Below are 17,771 nucleotides of genomic sequence, written 5' to 3'. Positions count from 1 at the left end.
TTCCTCTGGGCTCTCCGGTTTCCTCCCACAGTCCAAAGATGTGCAGGTTAGGTGGATTGGCCATGATAAATTGCACTTAGTGTCCAAAATTGCCCTTAGTTTTGGGTGGGGTTACTGGGTTATGGGGATAGGGTGGAGGTGTTGACCTTGGGTAGGGTGCTCTTTCCAAGAGTCGGTGCAGACTCGATGGGCCGAATGGACTCCTTCCGCACTGTAAATTCTGTGATAATCTGTGATTAATCTAGGACAAAGGTTTGGCACAACATCGTGGGCCGAAGGGCCTGTTCTGTGCTGTATTTTTTTATGTTCTATGTTCTAATATTCCAGGCTTCAGCTACAGAGATAGTGGATGCACTGGTAGTAAATTTCAAGAATCCTTAAATTCTGGAAACGTCCCAGAGGATTGGAAAACTGCCAATATAATACCTTTATTCAAAAAAGGAGGGAGAGAAAAACAAGTAACTCCAGGCCAGTTGGCTTAATTTCAGTCGTTGTGAAAATGTTAGAGTCCATTATACAGGATGTATTAGCAGAAAATTTAAAAAATCATAATCGTCGTTTTAGGATAAGGGGGAGCAGACTTAAAGCAGAGATAAAGAGTAATTACTTCTCTCAAAGGGTCATAAATCTGTGGAATTCACTACCCCAGTGTGCGATGGATGCTGGAACAATGTGCATGGATACAGAGAAAAGGCAGAAAGTTGGCACGGAGTCATGAAGCTCATTTGGTGTGCTGGTGCAGACACGATGGGTAAAATAGCCTCTTTCTTAGGTGCACTGGCCATGCAAAATTGCCCCTTAGTGTCCAAAGATGTGCCGGTTAGGTGGGGTTATAGAGATATGGTGGGGGAGTGGGCCCAGGTAGGATGTTCTTTCAGAGGATTGATGCAGACTTGATGGGCCGAATGGCCTCTGGAAAGATTCATTGATAACAATTTTGTGATTCAGTGCAGCATTAACTCAGTGCAGAAGTGTAAAGGTAAAGTCGCCATAGTCCCAGATGACCATAGGCTGCTCTCCCCTTTGAGGAGAGCTGATTGGTGGTGGTTTAACCTGATATTCATAATACCACAGGCAAGGAGAGAAGATGAGCCTTCAACCTCAGCTGGTATGGGAATAGAACCCGTGCTGCTGGCCTTGTTCTGCATCACATACCAACTGTCCATCCCACTGAGCTAACCCGGCCCTCAAAACTGGCCTACAAGTACAGACAGTACAGGAGAGAGCATTAACTCGGTACAGAGTGTACAGGAGAGAGCATTAATTCAGTACAGACAGTACAGGAGAGAGCATTAACTCAGTACAGACAGTACAGGAGAGAGCATTAACTCAGTACAGACAGTACAGGAGAGAGCATTGATTCAGTACAGACAGTACAGGAGAGATCAATTACTCAGTACAGGCAATACAGAAGAGAGCATTAGCTCAGTACAGAGTGTACAGGGGAGAACATTAGCTCAGTACAGAGTGTACAGGAGAGAGCATTTACTCAGTACACAGTACAAGAGATAGCAGTTACTCAGTACAGACAATACAGGAGAGAGCATTAACTGAGTATAGAGTGTACAGAAGAGAGCATTAGCTCAGCAGAGGGTACAGGGGAGAGCATGAACTCAGTACAGACAGTACAGAGAGAGCGTTAGCTCAGTGCAGCATGTACAGGAGAGAGCATTAGCTGAGTACAGAGTGAGAAGTCTTACAACACCAGGTTAAAGTCCAACAGGTTTGTTTCAAACACTAGCTTTCGGAGCACTGCTCCTTCCTCAGGTGAATGAAGAGATATGTTCCAGAAACATATATATAGACAAATTCAAAGATGCCAGACAATGCTGAGAATGCGAGCATTTTCAGGTAATTAAATCTTTACAGATCCAGAGATAGGGGTAATCCCAGGTTAAAGAGGTGTGAATTATCACAAGCCAGGACAGTTGGTAGAATTTCGCAAGCCCAGGCCAGATGGTGGGGGATGAATGTAATGCGACATGAATCCCAGGTCCCGGTTGAGGCCGCACTCGTGTGCGGAACTTGGCTATAAATTTCTGCTCAGCGATTCTGCGTTGTCGCGCGTCCTGAAGGCCGCCCTGGAGAACGCTTACCCGAAGATCAGAGGCTGAATGCCCTTGACTGCTGAAGTGTTCCCCGACTGGAAGGGAACATTCCTGCCTGGTGATTGTCGCGCGATGTCCGTTCATTCGTTGTCGCAGCGTCTGCATGGTCTCGCCAATGTACCACGCTTCGGGACATCCTTTACCTGCAGCATATGAGGTAGACAACATTGGCCGAGTCGCACGAGTATGTACCACTTACCTGGTGGGTGGTAATCTCACGTGTAATCGTGGTATCCATGTCGATGATCTGGCACGTCTTGCAGAGATTGCCATGGCAGGGTTGTGTGGTGTTGTGGTCTCTGTTCTGAAGGCTGGGTAAACAATGGTTTGTTTGAGGTTGCGCGGTTGTTTGAAGGCAAGTAGTGGGGGTGTGGGAATGACCTTGGCAAGATGTTCATCTTCATCGATGATGTGTTGAAGGCTGCGAAGAAGATGTCGTAGTTTTTCCAATCCGGGAAAGTACTGGACGATGAAGGGTACTCTGTCGGTTGTGTCCCATGTTTGTCTTCTGAAGAGGTCGGTGCGGTTTTTTGCTGTGGTGCGTTGGAACTGTTGATCGATGAGTCGAGTGTCATATCCTGTACGTACGAGGGCATCTTTCAGCGTCTGTAGATGTCTGTTACGCTCCTCCTCGTCTGAGCAGATCCTGTGTATATGGAGGGCTTGTCCATAGGGGATGGCTTCTTTAATGTGTTCAGGGTGGAAACTGGAGAAGTGGAGCATCGTGAGGTTATCCGTGGGATTGCGGTAAAGCGAAGTGGTGAGGTGACCATCCTTGATGGAGATGAGTGTGTACAAGAATGCAACTGATTTTGGTGAGTAGTCCATGGTGAGTCTGATGGTGGGATGGAACTTGTTGATGTCATCGTGTAGTCGTTTCAGTGATTCTTCGCCGTGGGTCCAAAGAAAAAAAATGTCATCGATGTATCTGGTGTATAACGTCGGTTGAAGGTTCTGTGCGGTGAGGAGGTCTTGTTCAAACTTGTGCATGAAGATGTTGGCATATTGAGGTGTGAATTTGGTCCCATGGCTGTTCCGTGCGGCTGGATGAAGAACTTTTTGTCGAAGGTGAAGACGTTGTGATCCAGGATGAAGCGGATGAGTTGCAGAATTGCGTCTGGAGATTGGCAGTTGTCGGTGTTGAGTACTGAGGCTGTTGCAGCAATGCTGTTGTCATGGGGGATGCTGGTGTAGAGTGCCGAGACGTCCATTGTGACGAGGAATGTTCCTGGTTCAACTGGTCCATGGGTGCTGAGTTTCTATAGGAAGTCCGTCGTGTCGCGACAGAAGCTGGGCGTACCTTGTACGATGGGTTTCAAGATGCCCTCGATGTAGCCAGAGAGGTTCTCACACAGGGTCCCATTGCCTGAAACGATAGGTTGGCCTAGTGTGTTGGCCATGTGTATTTTTGGGAGGCAGTAGAGATCTCCAATGCGGGGAGTACGTGGGATGAGAGCACGTAGGGTGCTCTGAATGTCTGGATCCAAGGTCTTGATCAGTCTGTTGAGTTGGCAGATGTGTTCCTTGGTCGGATCTGCTGGTAACTGTCTGCAGTGTTCCTGGTTGTTGAGTCGTCGGTATACTTCTTTGCAGTAGTCCGTTCTGTTCAGTATGAAGGTGGCTCCCCCTTTGTCTGCTTGTTTGATGACGACGTTGCGGTTGGTCTTGAGAGCGCGGATGATGTTGCGTTGTGCTTGGGTGACCTTTGGGGCTGTCTTGTGAATGCGACTGATGAATCTGGCATTGACGCGACTCCTGACGGCTTGAGCATACATGGTCGAGTCGAGGGCAGCGGCCTTCCGAAGGGGTCCAATTGGACTCTTTCCTCTTCGGTTGCTGCACTGCAGATCTCTCGGTCTGCTGTTCCGGTTCATTGGTAGTCTCCTTGGGTTCGCTGTCGGCCTCTTGGGGTCTGTGGAAGAATTCGACAAGTTCTTCATCCAGACGCACGGAACAGCCATGGGGACGAAATTCGCCCCTCAATATGCCAACATCTTCATGCACAAGTTTGAACAAGACCTCCTCGCCGCACAGGACCTTCAACCAACGTTATGCACCAGAAACATCAATGACATTTTTTTCCTTTGGACCCATGGCGAAGAATCACTGAAACGACTACACGATGACATCAATAAGTTCCATCCCACCATCAGACTCACCATGGACTACACACCAAAAGCAGTTGCATTCTTTTTAAAAAAAAATAATTTTTATTCAAATTTTCAACAAGTTTTAACCAACAAAAACAGAGGAAAAAGGGAAATTACAATAACATCCCCCCCCCCCCCCAATACAGAAGCAATAAATTAACAAAAATAATTAACATGGGAACAAATGCATGCACATGCCCAATAAAGAAAAAAGAACAAGCCCGCCCATTCCGCCAACCCCCCCCCCCCCCTTCCCCGGGTTGCTGCTGAAATTGACCATCCTCTAATGCTCCGCCAGGAAGTCTAGAAACGGTTGCCACCGCCGGAAGAACCCTTGCACCGACCTCCTTAGGGCAAACTTGACCCTCTCCAATTTGATAAACCAAGCCATATCGTTGATCCAGGATTCCACGCCCGGGGGCCTCGCATCCTTCCACTGCAAAAGAATCCTGCGTCTGGCTACCAGGGACGCAAAGGCCAGAATACCGGCCTCTTTCGCCTCCTGCTACCCCAAAAATTGTGAGCCCCCAGTCCGGTTCAACCCTGGAACCAACTACCCTTGACAACGTCTCCGAGACGCCCCTCCAAAAGCCCTCCAGCGCAGGGCACGCCCAAAACATGTGGGTGTGGTTTGCTGGGCTCCCAGAACACCCAACGCATCTATCCTCACTCCCAAAGAACCGGCTCAGCCTTGCCCCGGTCATGTGCGCCCTATGCAGCACCTTTAATTGAATTAAACTAAGCCTCACGCAGGAGGAGGAGGAATTCACCCTCCCAGGGCATCCGCCCACGTCTCCTCATCAATCTCCTCCTCCCACTTATCTTTCAGCTCCTCCACCGAGGCCTCCTACCCCTCCAGCAACACTTGTTAGGTGGCCGAAATCCTCCCCTCACCGACCCACGTCCCCGAGAGCACCCTGTCCTGAACCCCCCTTGGCGACAACAGTGGAAACACCGCCACCTGCCGCCTAACAAATGCCCTTACCTGCATGTACCTGAAGGTGTTCCCTGGGGGAAGGCCCAGCCTTCCCTCCAACTCATCTAGGGTTGCAAACTTCCCATCGGGAAAGAGGTCCCCCATCCGCCTGATACCTGCACTGTGCCAGATCAGAAACCCTCTGTCCATCCTCCCTGGTACAAAGTGGTGGTTCCCCTGTATCGGGGACCGGACTGAAGCCTTCACCTCCCCCCTATGCTGCCTCCACTGCCCCCAAATTTTGAGGGTAGCAGCCACCACCGGACTCGTAGTATATCTTGTTGGGGGGAGCGGCAACGGCGCCGTCACCAGCGCCTCCAGGCTCGTGCCCACACAGGACGCCGCCTCCATCCTTTTCCAAGCTGCCCCTCCCCCTCCATCACCCACCTACGTATCATCGCCACTTTGGCGGCCCAGTAGTACCCACATAGGTTGGGCATCGCCAACCCCCTCCACATCCCTACTCCGCTCCAGGAACACCCTCCGCTCCCTCGGGGTCTTCTGCGCCCACACAAACCCCATAATACTCCTATTGACCCTCCTGAGAAAGCCTTCGGAATGATGATAGGGAGGCAGTGGAAGAGGAACAAGAACCTCGGGAGCACCGTCATTTTGACAGACTGGACCCTGCCCGCTAGGGAGAGTGGCAACAAATCCCACCTCCTAAACTCCTCCTCCATCTGCTCCACCAGCTTCGTAAAGTTCAGCCTGTGCAGGGTCCCCCAGCTCCTGGCTATCTGGACCCCCAGGTACCTGAAACTCCTCTCCGCCCTTTTCAGCGGGAGCTCCCCAATCCCTCTCTCCTGGTCCCCCGGATGCACCACGAACAGCTCACTCTTCCCCACCTTGAGCTAATACCCGGAGAAGCCCCCGAACTCCTCAAGCATCCTCATCACCGCCGGCATCCCCCCCCACAGGGTCTGCCACGTACAACAATAAATCATCCGCGTGTAACAACAGCTGATGCTCCTCCCCCCAGCACTATCCCCCTCCAGTTCCTCGACTCCCTCAGTGCCATGGCCAGGGGTTCGATCGCCAGCGCGAACAGCAGGGGAGACAGTGGGCACCCCTGCCTCGTCCCCTGGTACAGTCGAAAGTACTCCGACCTGCTCTCATTCGTAACCACACTCGCCACCGGGGCTTCATACAGAAGCCTCACCCACCTAATAAATCCCTCTCCAAACCCGAACCTTTTCAACATCTCCCAAAGGTATCCCCACTCCACCCTATCAAAGGCCTTCTCCGCTCCATCGCCGCCACTATCTCCGCCTCCCCCTCCACTGCCGGCATCATTATGACATTCAGCAGCCTCCGTACATTAACATGCAACTGCCTCCCCAATCAGTTGCATTCTGGGACACACTCATCTCCATCAAGGACGGTCACCTCAGCACTTTGCTCTACCGCAAGCCCACGGATAACCTCACGATGCTCCACTTCTCCAGCTTCCACCCTAAACACATTAAAGAAGCCATCCCCTATGGACAAGCCCTCCGCATACACAGGATCGGCTCAGACGAGGAGGAGCGTAACAGACATCTACAGACACTGACTGATGCCCTCGTACGAACGGGATATAGCGCTCGACTCATTGATCAATAGTTCCAACGCGCCATAGCAAAAAACCGCACCGACCTCCTCAGAAGACAAACACGGGACACAACTGACAGCGTACCCTTCGTCGTCCAGTACTTTCCCAGAGCGGAGAAACAACAACATCTTCTTCGCAGCCTTCAACACATCATCGATGAAGATGAACATCTTGCCAAGGTCATCCCCACACCCCGACTACTTGCCTTCAAACAATCGCGCAACCTCAAACAAACCATTGTTTGCAGCAAATTACCCAGCCTTCAGATCAGAGACCACAACACCACAAAACCATGTCATGGCAATCTCTGCAAGATGTGCCAGATTATCGACATGGCTACCACGATTACACGTGAGAATACCACCCACCAGGTATGCGGTACATACTCGAGTGACTCGGCCAATGTTGTCTACCTCATATGCTGCAGGTAAAGGATGTCCCGAAGCGTGGTACATTGGCGAGACCATGCAGACGCTGCGACAACGAATGAACGGACATCGCGCGACAATCACCAGGCAGGAATGTTCCCTTCCAGTCGGGGAACACTTCAGCAGTCAAGGGCATTCAGCCTCTGATCTTCAGGTAAGCGTTCTCCAGGGCGGCCTTCAGGACGCGCGACAACGCAGATTCGCTGAGCAGAAATTTATAGCCAAGTTCCGCACACGAGTGCGGCCTCAACCGGGACCTGGGATTCATGTTGCATTACATTCATCCCCCACCATCTGACCTGGGCTTGCGAAATTCTACCAACTGTCCTGGCTTGTGATAATTCACACCTCTTTAACCTGGGATTACCCCCTATCTCTGGATCTGTAAAGATTTAATTACCTGCAAATGCTCGCATTCCAAGCATGGTCTGGCATCTTTGAATTTGTCTATATATATGTTTCTGGAACATATCTCTTCATTCACCTGAGGAAGGAGCAGTGCTCCGAAAGCTGGTGTTTGAAACAAACCTGTTGGACTTTAACCTGGTGTTGTAAGACTTCTTACTGTGCTCACCCCAGTCCAACGGCATCTCCACATCATGAGTACAGAGTGTACAGGGGAGAACATTTACTCAGTACGGAGTGTACATGATAGAGCATTTACTCAGCACACACAGTACAGGAGAAAGCATTAGCTGAATACAGGAAGCAGCATCAGTATAGAAGAGCACGGATTGGGGTAGAGAGAGGTTCGAGCGGAGCACCGCTCAGCACAACACTGCTCTCCCCTTCCTTTGCCGAATTCACATCGCCGCGACTTGCAAACATCTCGAGATTTGGCGGAAACTGAACACAGTAATGATTTCAGCGACTGTAGCAGTCTTTCTGCGCACCTCTCGCAACAGCCACAACTATTAAATCAAAGGCAAGCTGACTCTGCTGTTACTGCATCAAAACGAGAGGTGGGGCAGGAGCATTTACTCTTCTGTGAAACTTGCATTTTTACTCTGAAAGTAAATTTACTATTTTATGCAAGATGTAGTGTTAAATCGATGTTGTAAAAGTTAAATGCTTATGCAAAGTGATTGTGTAAGAACTGCGTGAACTTGAGTGAGATTGAACTTGTGTTTAGTGGTGATTTCCTAGAATCCTTGTCTACCCACTGCCTCGAAAACTGCTAAATTCTCAAACGTGTGCCATTAAGGTTTCATTCATCCTTGATTTGCCTTCCAACAACTTCCTCACATTCAACCTTCCTTACCTTTCAGGCCGCCAACCATCTCCAATCGGTGCCGATCTGGAAACTCTGGGTTTGAATCTCTCCATTCCTATTCCTCACCCTCTCACAGTTAAGAGCCAGTCCGAACCAAAATTAAAAATTACAATAAAAAGTTCTGAGAATTTTCAGCAGGTAAGGCAGCACTGTGGAGAGAAACAGAATTAGTGCCATTTCACCAGAATTGGATAGTTCGGTCTTTAAGCATGTAGTGAGGTGTAATAAGGTGAGGGGGTGTGGGGACAACGGTGAATAACCCCCCCCCCCCCCTTCTCTCCAGCAATTCTGCCTGACCTGGTGAATATTCCCAACATTTTCTGCTATTTCAGATTTCCAGCATCTGCGGTATTTTTCTTTTGAATCAGAAATACCATTCTTTATGACTTTTGAGGGTGCATTATCCCTCCTTGACCTCAATTATTCTGGTCTCTTTCAACACTCGTTTTCCAACTTGGTGAACTTTCTCTTACTTGGTCCTCCTCTGAACCTTACTTTTTAATAATCTTTTATTATTGTCACAAGTGGGCTTACATTAACACTTCAATGAAGTTACTGTGAAAATCCCCTAGTCGTCACACTCTGGTGCCTGTTCGGGTACACAGAGAGAGAATACAAAATGTCCAATTCACCTAACAGCACGTCTTTCGGGACTTGTGGGAGGAAACTGGAGCACCCGGAGGAAACCCACGCAGTCACTGGGAGAAGATGCGGACTCCGCACAGACAGTGACTCAAGTCGGGAATTCAACCTGGGACCCTGGCGCTGTGAAGCAACAGTGCTAACTACTGTGCTACCATGCCACCCGCTAGAAGCTCTCTGCCAAAAGCTTCCATTCCTGGCCCACGCCATCACTTTGGCTGTCCTTCAAATATCCATCCTTAGTCCTATCCCCATACCTAAACACCGTCCCTTGGTAAAGTCAGCTTACATCTTTATGCGAAAAGATACCCAGAAGCTCTACCTTTTCATCCTCACTTTTGATGCTCCCATATCCAGCTGCTTGACTGACGCACAATTTTGCGTGAGCCCAATTTTATACAGTTGAAGATTGGGAATACTGAAGTCTTTGTTTATCCCTTCGTACTTCAAACCTCAGCCACATAATTTCTCTCCTTCCCTTAAATTTTGCCATACCTTAGAGTGAACCACAGTTTTGGTAACCACTTCTTATTAAACCATACTCTGAATTTCTGACACCCATATTGTCTTTCACAGCTACCCCAGCTACGAACACTGCAACATTGCCTGCATGTATTTGTTCCCTCCGGACTACCAAATTTTCATGGCTGATGTCCCATTCTCCATGAGACATTAATTTCAGCATATAACCCCAGTCTTTTCGCTGTCTGCATCCTATTTTGCACCAAGTTCTGCTCATCATCACCCTTGCTGTTACTGCCCTACATTGAGTTATAATCTCCCATTAAACTTTTACAAAATTGTTTCATAGTCTTTTCCCTTCTACTGTTAACATCCTCCAGTTGTACAAGCCTGTTCTATCTTTGCTTCTCTGACTTTTTTAAGTGTGTAAAACAATGAAATGTTGGCCTGTTAATGACTGGTGATGTAATGGAAAAACTGCTACTAAAAGTGGTTATTGTGACCTCACAGACAAACTGATGTTTTATGGGAAATAATTTTTTTTGTAGTTATTTAACAAAAAACAGCTTTGAGATACTGAATACCACACACTAATGAAAATGTAAACAGAATGAGGGCACAGTGAAGGTAATTAAGGCACGAGGTATTTTATTTTCATTTCAGCTTGTGAGCCGGGCCCAGAGCTTCCAATGAAAGTAGTTGAGGCATTAAGCTTTTTATTTAGTTTCATCAGATGTTTTCAAGAAAAGATGCACAACTTGCAATACAAATTGAAGTTAATGGAGTAAATTAGTAATTTTCCTGACAATTCAAACAAGGTAGGCAACTTGTGCATTGTCAAGTTTTGTCAATAAATAATTATTTTAAAGAAATAGCCGTGAACATGTAAACATCATAAAATGGTTACAACACAGAAGATGACCATTGGGTCTGTCGTGTGTGCCAGGTTTCTGCAAGAGCAACTCAGTTAGTCTCTCTCTGCTGCCTTTTCCCCATAGCCCTGCAAGTTCTTTCTCCTCAAACAATTACCAAGTACCCTTTGAAAACCATTGCTGAATTTTCCTCAAGCTCAGGCAATGCATTCCAGATCCTAATCACTTGCAGTGCAAAAAAAATTATCTCATGTTTCTTGGGTTCTTTTGTCATTCATATTAAATCTGTTTTCTTTCATTCTAAACCCTCCTGCCAACGGGAAGAGTTTTCTATATAAGACCATAAGACACAGAAGCAGACTTAGGCCACTCGGCCCATCGAGTCTGCTCCGCCATTCAATCATGGCTGATATTTTTCTCATCCCCAATTTCCTGCCTTCTCCCCATAACTCCTGATTCCCTTATTAATCAAGAACCTATCTATCTCTGTCTTAAAGACACTCTGTGATTTGGCCTCCACAGCCTTCTGCGGCAAAGAGTTCCACAGATTCACCACTCTCTGGCTGAAGAAATTCTTCTTCATCTCAGTTTTAAAGGATCGTCCCTTTAGTTGTATTGTGTATCTGGTTCTAGTTTTTCCCGACAATTGGAAACACCCTCTCCATGTCCACCCTGTCCAGGCCTCGCAGTATCCTGTAAATTTCAATAAGATCCCCCCTCATCCTTCTAAACTCCAATGAGTACAGACCCAGAGTCCTCAAATGTTCCTCATATGATAAGGTGTTCATTCCAGGGATCATTCTTGTGAACCTCCTCTGGACCCTTTCCAAGGCCAGCACATCCTTCCTTAGATACGGGGCCCAAAACTGCACATAATTCTCCAAATGGGGTCTGACCAGAGCCTTATACAGCCTCAGAAGTACATCCGTGGTCTTGTATTCTAGCCCTCTTGACATGAATGCTAACATTGCATTTGCCTTCCTAACTGCCGACTGAACCTGCATGTTAACCTTTAGAGAATTGTGAACAAGGACTCTCAAGTGCTTTTGTGTTTCTGATTTCCTAAGCATTTCCCCATTTAGAAAATAGTGTATCCCTAAATTCCTCCTTCCAAAGTGCATAACCTCACACTTTTCCACACTGTATTTCATCTCCCGCTTCATTGCCCACTTTCCTATCCTGTCCAAATCCTTCTGCAGCCCCCTTGCTTCCTCAATACTACCTGTCCCTCTACAGATCTTTGTATCATCTGCAAACTTAGTAACAGTGCCTTCAGTTCCTTCTTCCAGATCATTAATGTATATCAGTGTTCTTCAAACCTTTTTTCCGGGGACCCATTTTTACCAACCGGCCAACCTTCGGGACCCAACCCGGCTGACCTTCGCGACCCACGCCGGCCGACCTTCGGGACCGAACCTGGCCGACCTGAGCCACCCACCATTCTCTCTTACCTTGTTTGCTGCTGACAAAAATGGAGGAAATGGTTTTGTGTCCCTTTGGCCCTCGTACACGCTCCTCCAATGGAACCTGTTGGATGAAGGTGAAGCCTTCCGGTGTCGGAAGTATGGAGTCTCCATCTGTCCAAAGTTCTGAATTGTTTTCCTGTAAAATTTTACCAAATTACCCCCCCCCCCCCCCCCCCCACCCTGTCGAACTTGTAAAAAAAAAGAGTAAAATAAATGAAAAAAATGAATAAAACCCCCCCGAACTTGTAAAAAATAAAATGAATAAAATAAATGAAAAAATAAAAATTAAATGAATAAAATAAATGAATAAATGAATAAAAACCACGACAGAAGTTGTAAAACAAAAAGCTGCAACTGTTTAAAAAAAATAGCGGCCGCACTGCGCAATCGTGCCTGATTCTCATTGTGCGCGCATGCGCAATGCGGCCAAATTTTTTTTTTAACGTGTTCGCGGCCGCTTGCAGCCGGCATTATGAAAAGCCGGCAGCTGCGCGGGGATTTGCGCGATCAGGAGTGCCGCGGACAACGGCTCCGCAACCCTCCCGACACCCGCCCCTGAGGCACTCCACTAATCACCGGCTGCCATCCTGAAAAAGACCCCTTTATCCCCACTCTCTGCCTTCTGCCAGTCAGCCAATCTTCTATCCATGCCAGGGTCTTACCCTTAACACCATGGGCTCTTAACTTATTTAACCAGACATCATGATTTTGAGCACTTCAAACATATCTCTCTCAACCTTCTCTTTAAAGAGAACAACCTCAGCGTCTCCAATCTATTCTCATGTCTGCTCCCTATCCCTGGGACTATTAAAAAAAAAAATTCTGGACATATTTCAATTCCTTCACATCTGAAAAGTGTGGTGCCCAGAATTAAATAAAATACTTGGTTTTATAAAGGTTTAGCATAATTTCCTTGCTCTTGTATACTCCTCTATGAAGCCCAGGATCCTGAATGCCTTATTGCTTTCTCAATCTGCCTTGCCACCTTCAGTGATTTGTGTACACACATCCACAGGTCCATTGCTCTTGCACCCCCTTTTTAATTTGTATGGAGGTGATGAAATAACTGAGGATTGAATGACCTTAAAACACAAAAATGCAAGTTCCCTCCGTGCTTGAGTTTATGCAAAGACAAAAACAAAAGATTTATATTGCATCTTTCATGACCCGAGGTTGTCCCAAAGCACTTTACAGCTGATAAAGTTTTTAATTGTAGGAAAAACGGCAGCTAATTTACACACATCAAGGCTGCACCAGCAGCAGTGAGGCAATGTGCGGATAATCTGTTTTGGTTATTTTGGTAGAGGGAGAGAGATAAATAATTGCCAGATATCTGGAAGGATACTCTTGCTCTTCCTTGATATTGACCTGAGAGAGAGTAAATGGGGCCAAGGTTTAACATCTCATTTGAAAGACCCCCTACAGTGCCACATTTCCTTGACATGCATTAAAGTATCAATTTGGATTATATGCCCAAGTCTCTGGAGTGAAACTTGAACCTAGCACCTAAAGTTGAAAGTGTTACCATTATAATGAACAGATGAACCATTTAGATTCAATCCTCCCTCTATGTTTGGTACATGATCTGAGTTGTGGAGGCACTGGTCACATTGCAGTTAGACTCAATATTCACAAATTATGGATGATAAATTTGGATAGTATTTCATTTCTAATTGGTGTCCATTGAATGCTGTTGTTAGTTCGTGTGCACAGATATTGGGTGAGGTTAGAATAAGCTTGGATCTTTGATACATTTAGCAGTTAAATAACCTGTGGGTACCACCAAGATTCTCATGAATAATGGTTGCTCAGTTGAGGGCAGGAACCTGGTTAGCACCAATGGAGCTATACTTTAATCAAAAATCAACACCTGCAGGAGCAGAGATAGGAAAATCTAGTACATAACATTGGCAAGGTTTGGGGGCAGGATAAGTTTTAAAAGAGAAATAAGCATTAAAACTAAAACAGTAATTCATTGTGAAAGTTCAAATTTATATATAGAGAATAAACTTTTCGATTGTGACAGCTCATTTTTTTATGGGCAAGGTTTTGGAAAGTGATGTTTTTGTACTTGAATTATCAGTTTGTATGGTCAGAGAATTTGTCATCTGCTGGTGTGAACTTACATTTTGGTCTCTGCAGGGAAAACTGGAAACTGGAACTTGATTGAATATTTCAGTCTGTCATCCAATTACAAGGGAATACTGAAATGCCGCATGCAAGTTGTGAAACAGGCTCTTTGATTGGAATTACTTCTGAGATCTCAAATCTTGATGAATTGACCATCTCACATAAGGCAATTGTCAGTGAGAAGGAAGCTGCTTTGCACGGTGAGAAGAACGGTTACCCTGATTACATCTACAAGGTTTCAGCGGATGTATTTCAGAGTATACATGTTGAGAAACCACCTTCTAGAAGGCTTATAAACTATGAAAAGGATCCAGGATTGGCCATCCCAGAAATCAAAGATGAGAAATTCCAACGTTGGGTGTATGAGCTCGCCTTCAGTGCTCTGAAATGTAAGTAAAACAGATGGATGTTTTTTTTTAAAGAAAGGTTGAAAAATACAAGAAAATACTGGGTTAGGAAGTATAAATGAAAGGAAATAAAATACGAAGAGGAAAGGGAAAATAATTGCAATTGTTGAAAGACCCTCCAGATCAATACCTAAATGTTGGTTCAGCTGCAACCATGTCATAAATACAATGTAGAATCACTGGGATGATGTAATAAGAACTAGGAGCAGGAATAGGCCATCTGGCCCCTCAAGCCTGCTCCATCATTCAGTGAGATCATGGCTGATCTTTTGTGGACTCAGCTCCACGTTCCGGCCCGAACACCATAACCCTTAATCCCTTTATTCTTCAACAAACTATCTATCTTTACCCTTAAAAACATTCAATGAAGGCGCCTCAACTGCTTCACTGGGCAAGGAATTCCATAGATTCACAACCTTTGGGTGAAGAAGTTCCTCCTAAACTCAGTCCTAAATCTACTTCTCCTTATTTTTAGGCTATGCCCCCTAGTTCTGCTTTCACCAGCCAGTGGAAACAACCTGCCCGCATCTATCCTATCTATTCCCTTCATAATTTTATATGTTTCTATAAGATCCCCCCGCATCCTTCTAAATTCCAAAGAGTACAGTCCCAGTCTACTCAACCTCTCCTCATAATCCAACCCCCTCAACTCTGGGATTAACCTAGTGAATCTCCTCTGCACACCCTCCAGTGCCAGTACGTCCTTTCTCAAGTAAGGAGACCAAAACTGAACAAAATACTCCAGTTGTGGCCTCACTAACACCGTATACCATTGCAGTGTAACCTCCCTAGTCTTAAACTCCATCCCTCTAGCAATGAAGGACAAAACTCCATTTGGCTTCTTAATCACCTGTTGCACCTGTAACCCAACTTTTTGCGACTCATGCACTAGCACACCCAGGTCTCTCTGCATAGCAGCATGTTTTAATGTTTTATCATTTAAATAATAATCCCTTTTGCTGTTATTCCTACCAAACCGGTTGGAAGTATACCGGTAGTCTTCTTATATGCCCAATTTAGTAATGTGAGCTTGAAGTTGTTAAGTTTTCCCACAGTTGTCTGTGGGAGTGTCACACTTAGATGTTGCTTTGGATTTCGCCCTGGATCTTGCCCAGGATACAATTGAGTTACACAATGGTTGAGGTTTCAATACTTCCCTGATTTGTCCTCTGTTTCGTCCCAGTTGTGATATTGAGGGTGATGGTCTTGTATGACCACTCTTGATAGATCCTCGTCACTTTGGCTAGTTACCATGCACGTTCTGTGGGATGCTGAACTCAAACCCATTGTTGTATCTTTAAACTTGGCAACTCTTTGCCTGCTTTTCTGTCATGAATGGCTTTCATCCTTTCTTTTTAGAAGTTATTTTCCAGCTTCTGAAAGATAGATGGAAATTAGGTGGAATTATTCGCATTAGTCTGCCAAACATAAGTTGCGCTGGTGATGGAATGATTGCACCTAGAGGTGTTGCTCAAAGGTATAGCACTGCAATGTTTAGATTTTGTTTGGTTTATGTGCACTTTAGAATTAAAGTTTTTGACACACAAATTTGGTCATACAGTTAGATCTGGGATAGTGCAGGGAAGAAGTAGTGTGATTTATTCTCCAATTCTCACACATGTCCTGAATGGTTTACCAGTAAATTGAGATCATCTCTCTTTGTACCCCTCTTAAACCTAAAATAACACTTAAGAACGCGGGTTCAATTGTGCTTGATATATCGTACAATTGATGGATGATAGGATACTTAGAAAAATAATCCATGACTACTAAGAATATGATCCTGCGGACATGGAAGAGGTCAGAAGCAATCTTGGTCCAAGAATAGTAGGAACTTTGTGCGCTCAATTGACATATTTTCCAGACATATTTTGCAATACTTACCTGTGACTTCAATGTCATTGTTCATACTTGGCCGATCGGCTGTTACTCCCGCTGGCCTCCTCGAACACTCTATGCTCAGGTATGACTTATGAAGTTGTTGTAGTATGTCATATCGCAATGATTGCAGTATGATGAGCTGCTTGCCATTAATGATGGCTCCCCAGGTTATACCTAAATTGTCCTGGGATGCCGAATACTGTTCAATGCTCATGGACATGCTGAATGGAGTCTGGCTGTCCTTCGTTAATTGTTTTTTAGAATTTGTGCAGCATAGAGTCTTTTGCTCCCTCCTTCAATAGTTGCTGACTGTAATGTTATGCAAAATTCATCAGGTGACTGTGTAGAACATCTTCAAGTTCAATGTAGGTCAGATCGAGCTGCATATCTATGGACATATCTTTGGTCTTTGTCGGATTGGGCAATCTGCTGAGCGTATCGGGTGTGACCTTCAAGTTTGTACCAAACCTCGCAGTCATAACCCAGGTTCTTTTTTAAAAAAAGTTTACAGTACCCAATTAATTTTTTCCAATTGAGGGGCAATTTAGTGTGGCCAATCCGCCTACCTTGCATATCTTTGAGTTGTGGGGGCGAAACCCACGCAAACACGGGAAGGATGTGCAAACTCCACATGGACAGTGGCCCAGAGCCGGGATTGAACCTGGGACCTCGCCGCCATGAGACAACAGTGCAAAACATTGCACCACCGTGCTGCCCAGCCCAGGTTTTGGAGTGTCGGTGGTGTGCTAATGGTCGGTTCTACCATAAATCACATGCTGAATAAGTAGATGTGTAAACCAAATTCCAAATACTAATGTCTCCCGCTCAATGTTAGACTAGGGATTTTGAACTAAATGCAATGGGTTTACCTTTCTGTGGTATGCATACTCCTAAGCTTTTTAGAAATGTGTCCACTTCTACAGTGGTACTTCTCTGTGAACATAGAATTGCAATCATGACACCCTGACAATGACTGCTTTACTGCCTCAAAGAGGTGTTGGTGGTCTTTATGTCAAAGAAAGGCACCTTTTCAACGATTCCTGTAAAACTGATTTTGCGTGCTAGTAGAAATACAAGGAGACAAAAGGATCATAGATCATAGAATTTACAGCCATTTGGCTCATCAGGTCTGCACCGACTCTTGAGAAGAGGACATTACTTAAGCCCAGGCTTCTACCCTATCCCCATAACCCAGTAACCCAACCTAACCTTTTGGATACTAAGGGCAATTTATCATGGCCAATCCACCTAGCTTGCATATCTTTGGACTGATGAGGAGACCCAAGCATTGTTGAAGATCTTCCTTATCTTGGCGTATTGACTCTGCATGGGTATTCTCCATTTTGCTTAGATCAGGACAGATATCAGCACTCGAATAAATGAAC

General features: G+C 45.8%; 1 protein-coding gene across 9 annotated transcripts in view; it reads left to right on the top strand.

Annotated features, from left to right (window-relative positions):
• The window catches only part of LOC119962964 (putative methyltransferase NSUN7), a 225,941-nt gene that overhangs the window by 18,610 nt on the left and 189,560 nt on the right, over nt 1-17,771 (top strand). For 3 of the 9 annotated variants that reach the window (XM_038791342.1, XM_038791343.1, XM_038791335.1), the window contains exons 1-2: nt 10,203-10,448; nt 14,111-14,487. In XM_038791342.1, coding sequence (XP_038647270.1) covers nt 14,178-14,487 — 310 coding nt within the window. In that variant the 5' untranslated portion in view covers nt 10,203-10,448; nt 14,111-14,177. Of the gene's footprint in view, nt 1-7,978; nt 8,216-8,521; nt 8,665-10,180; nt 10,449-14,110; nt 14,488-17,771 lie in introns of those variants that run through there. The other 6 variants (XM_038791339.1, XM_038791338.1, XM_038791340.1 and 3 more) reach the window with 6 other exon arrangements.

Source organism: Scyliorhinus canicula, chromosome 3 (genome assembly GCF_902713615.1).
Source record: "Scyliorhinus canicula chromosome 3, sScyCan1.1, whole genome shotgun sequence".
NCBI classification, from domain to species: Eukaryota; Metazoa; Chordata; class Chondrichthyes; order Carcharhiniformes; family Scyliorhinidae; genus Scyliorhinus; species Scyliorhinus canicula.
Note: the sequence above shows the minus strand (reverse complement) of the source record. Positions and strands in the feature narration are given on the sequence as shown.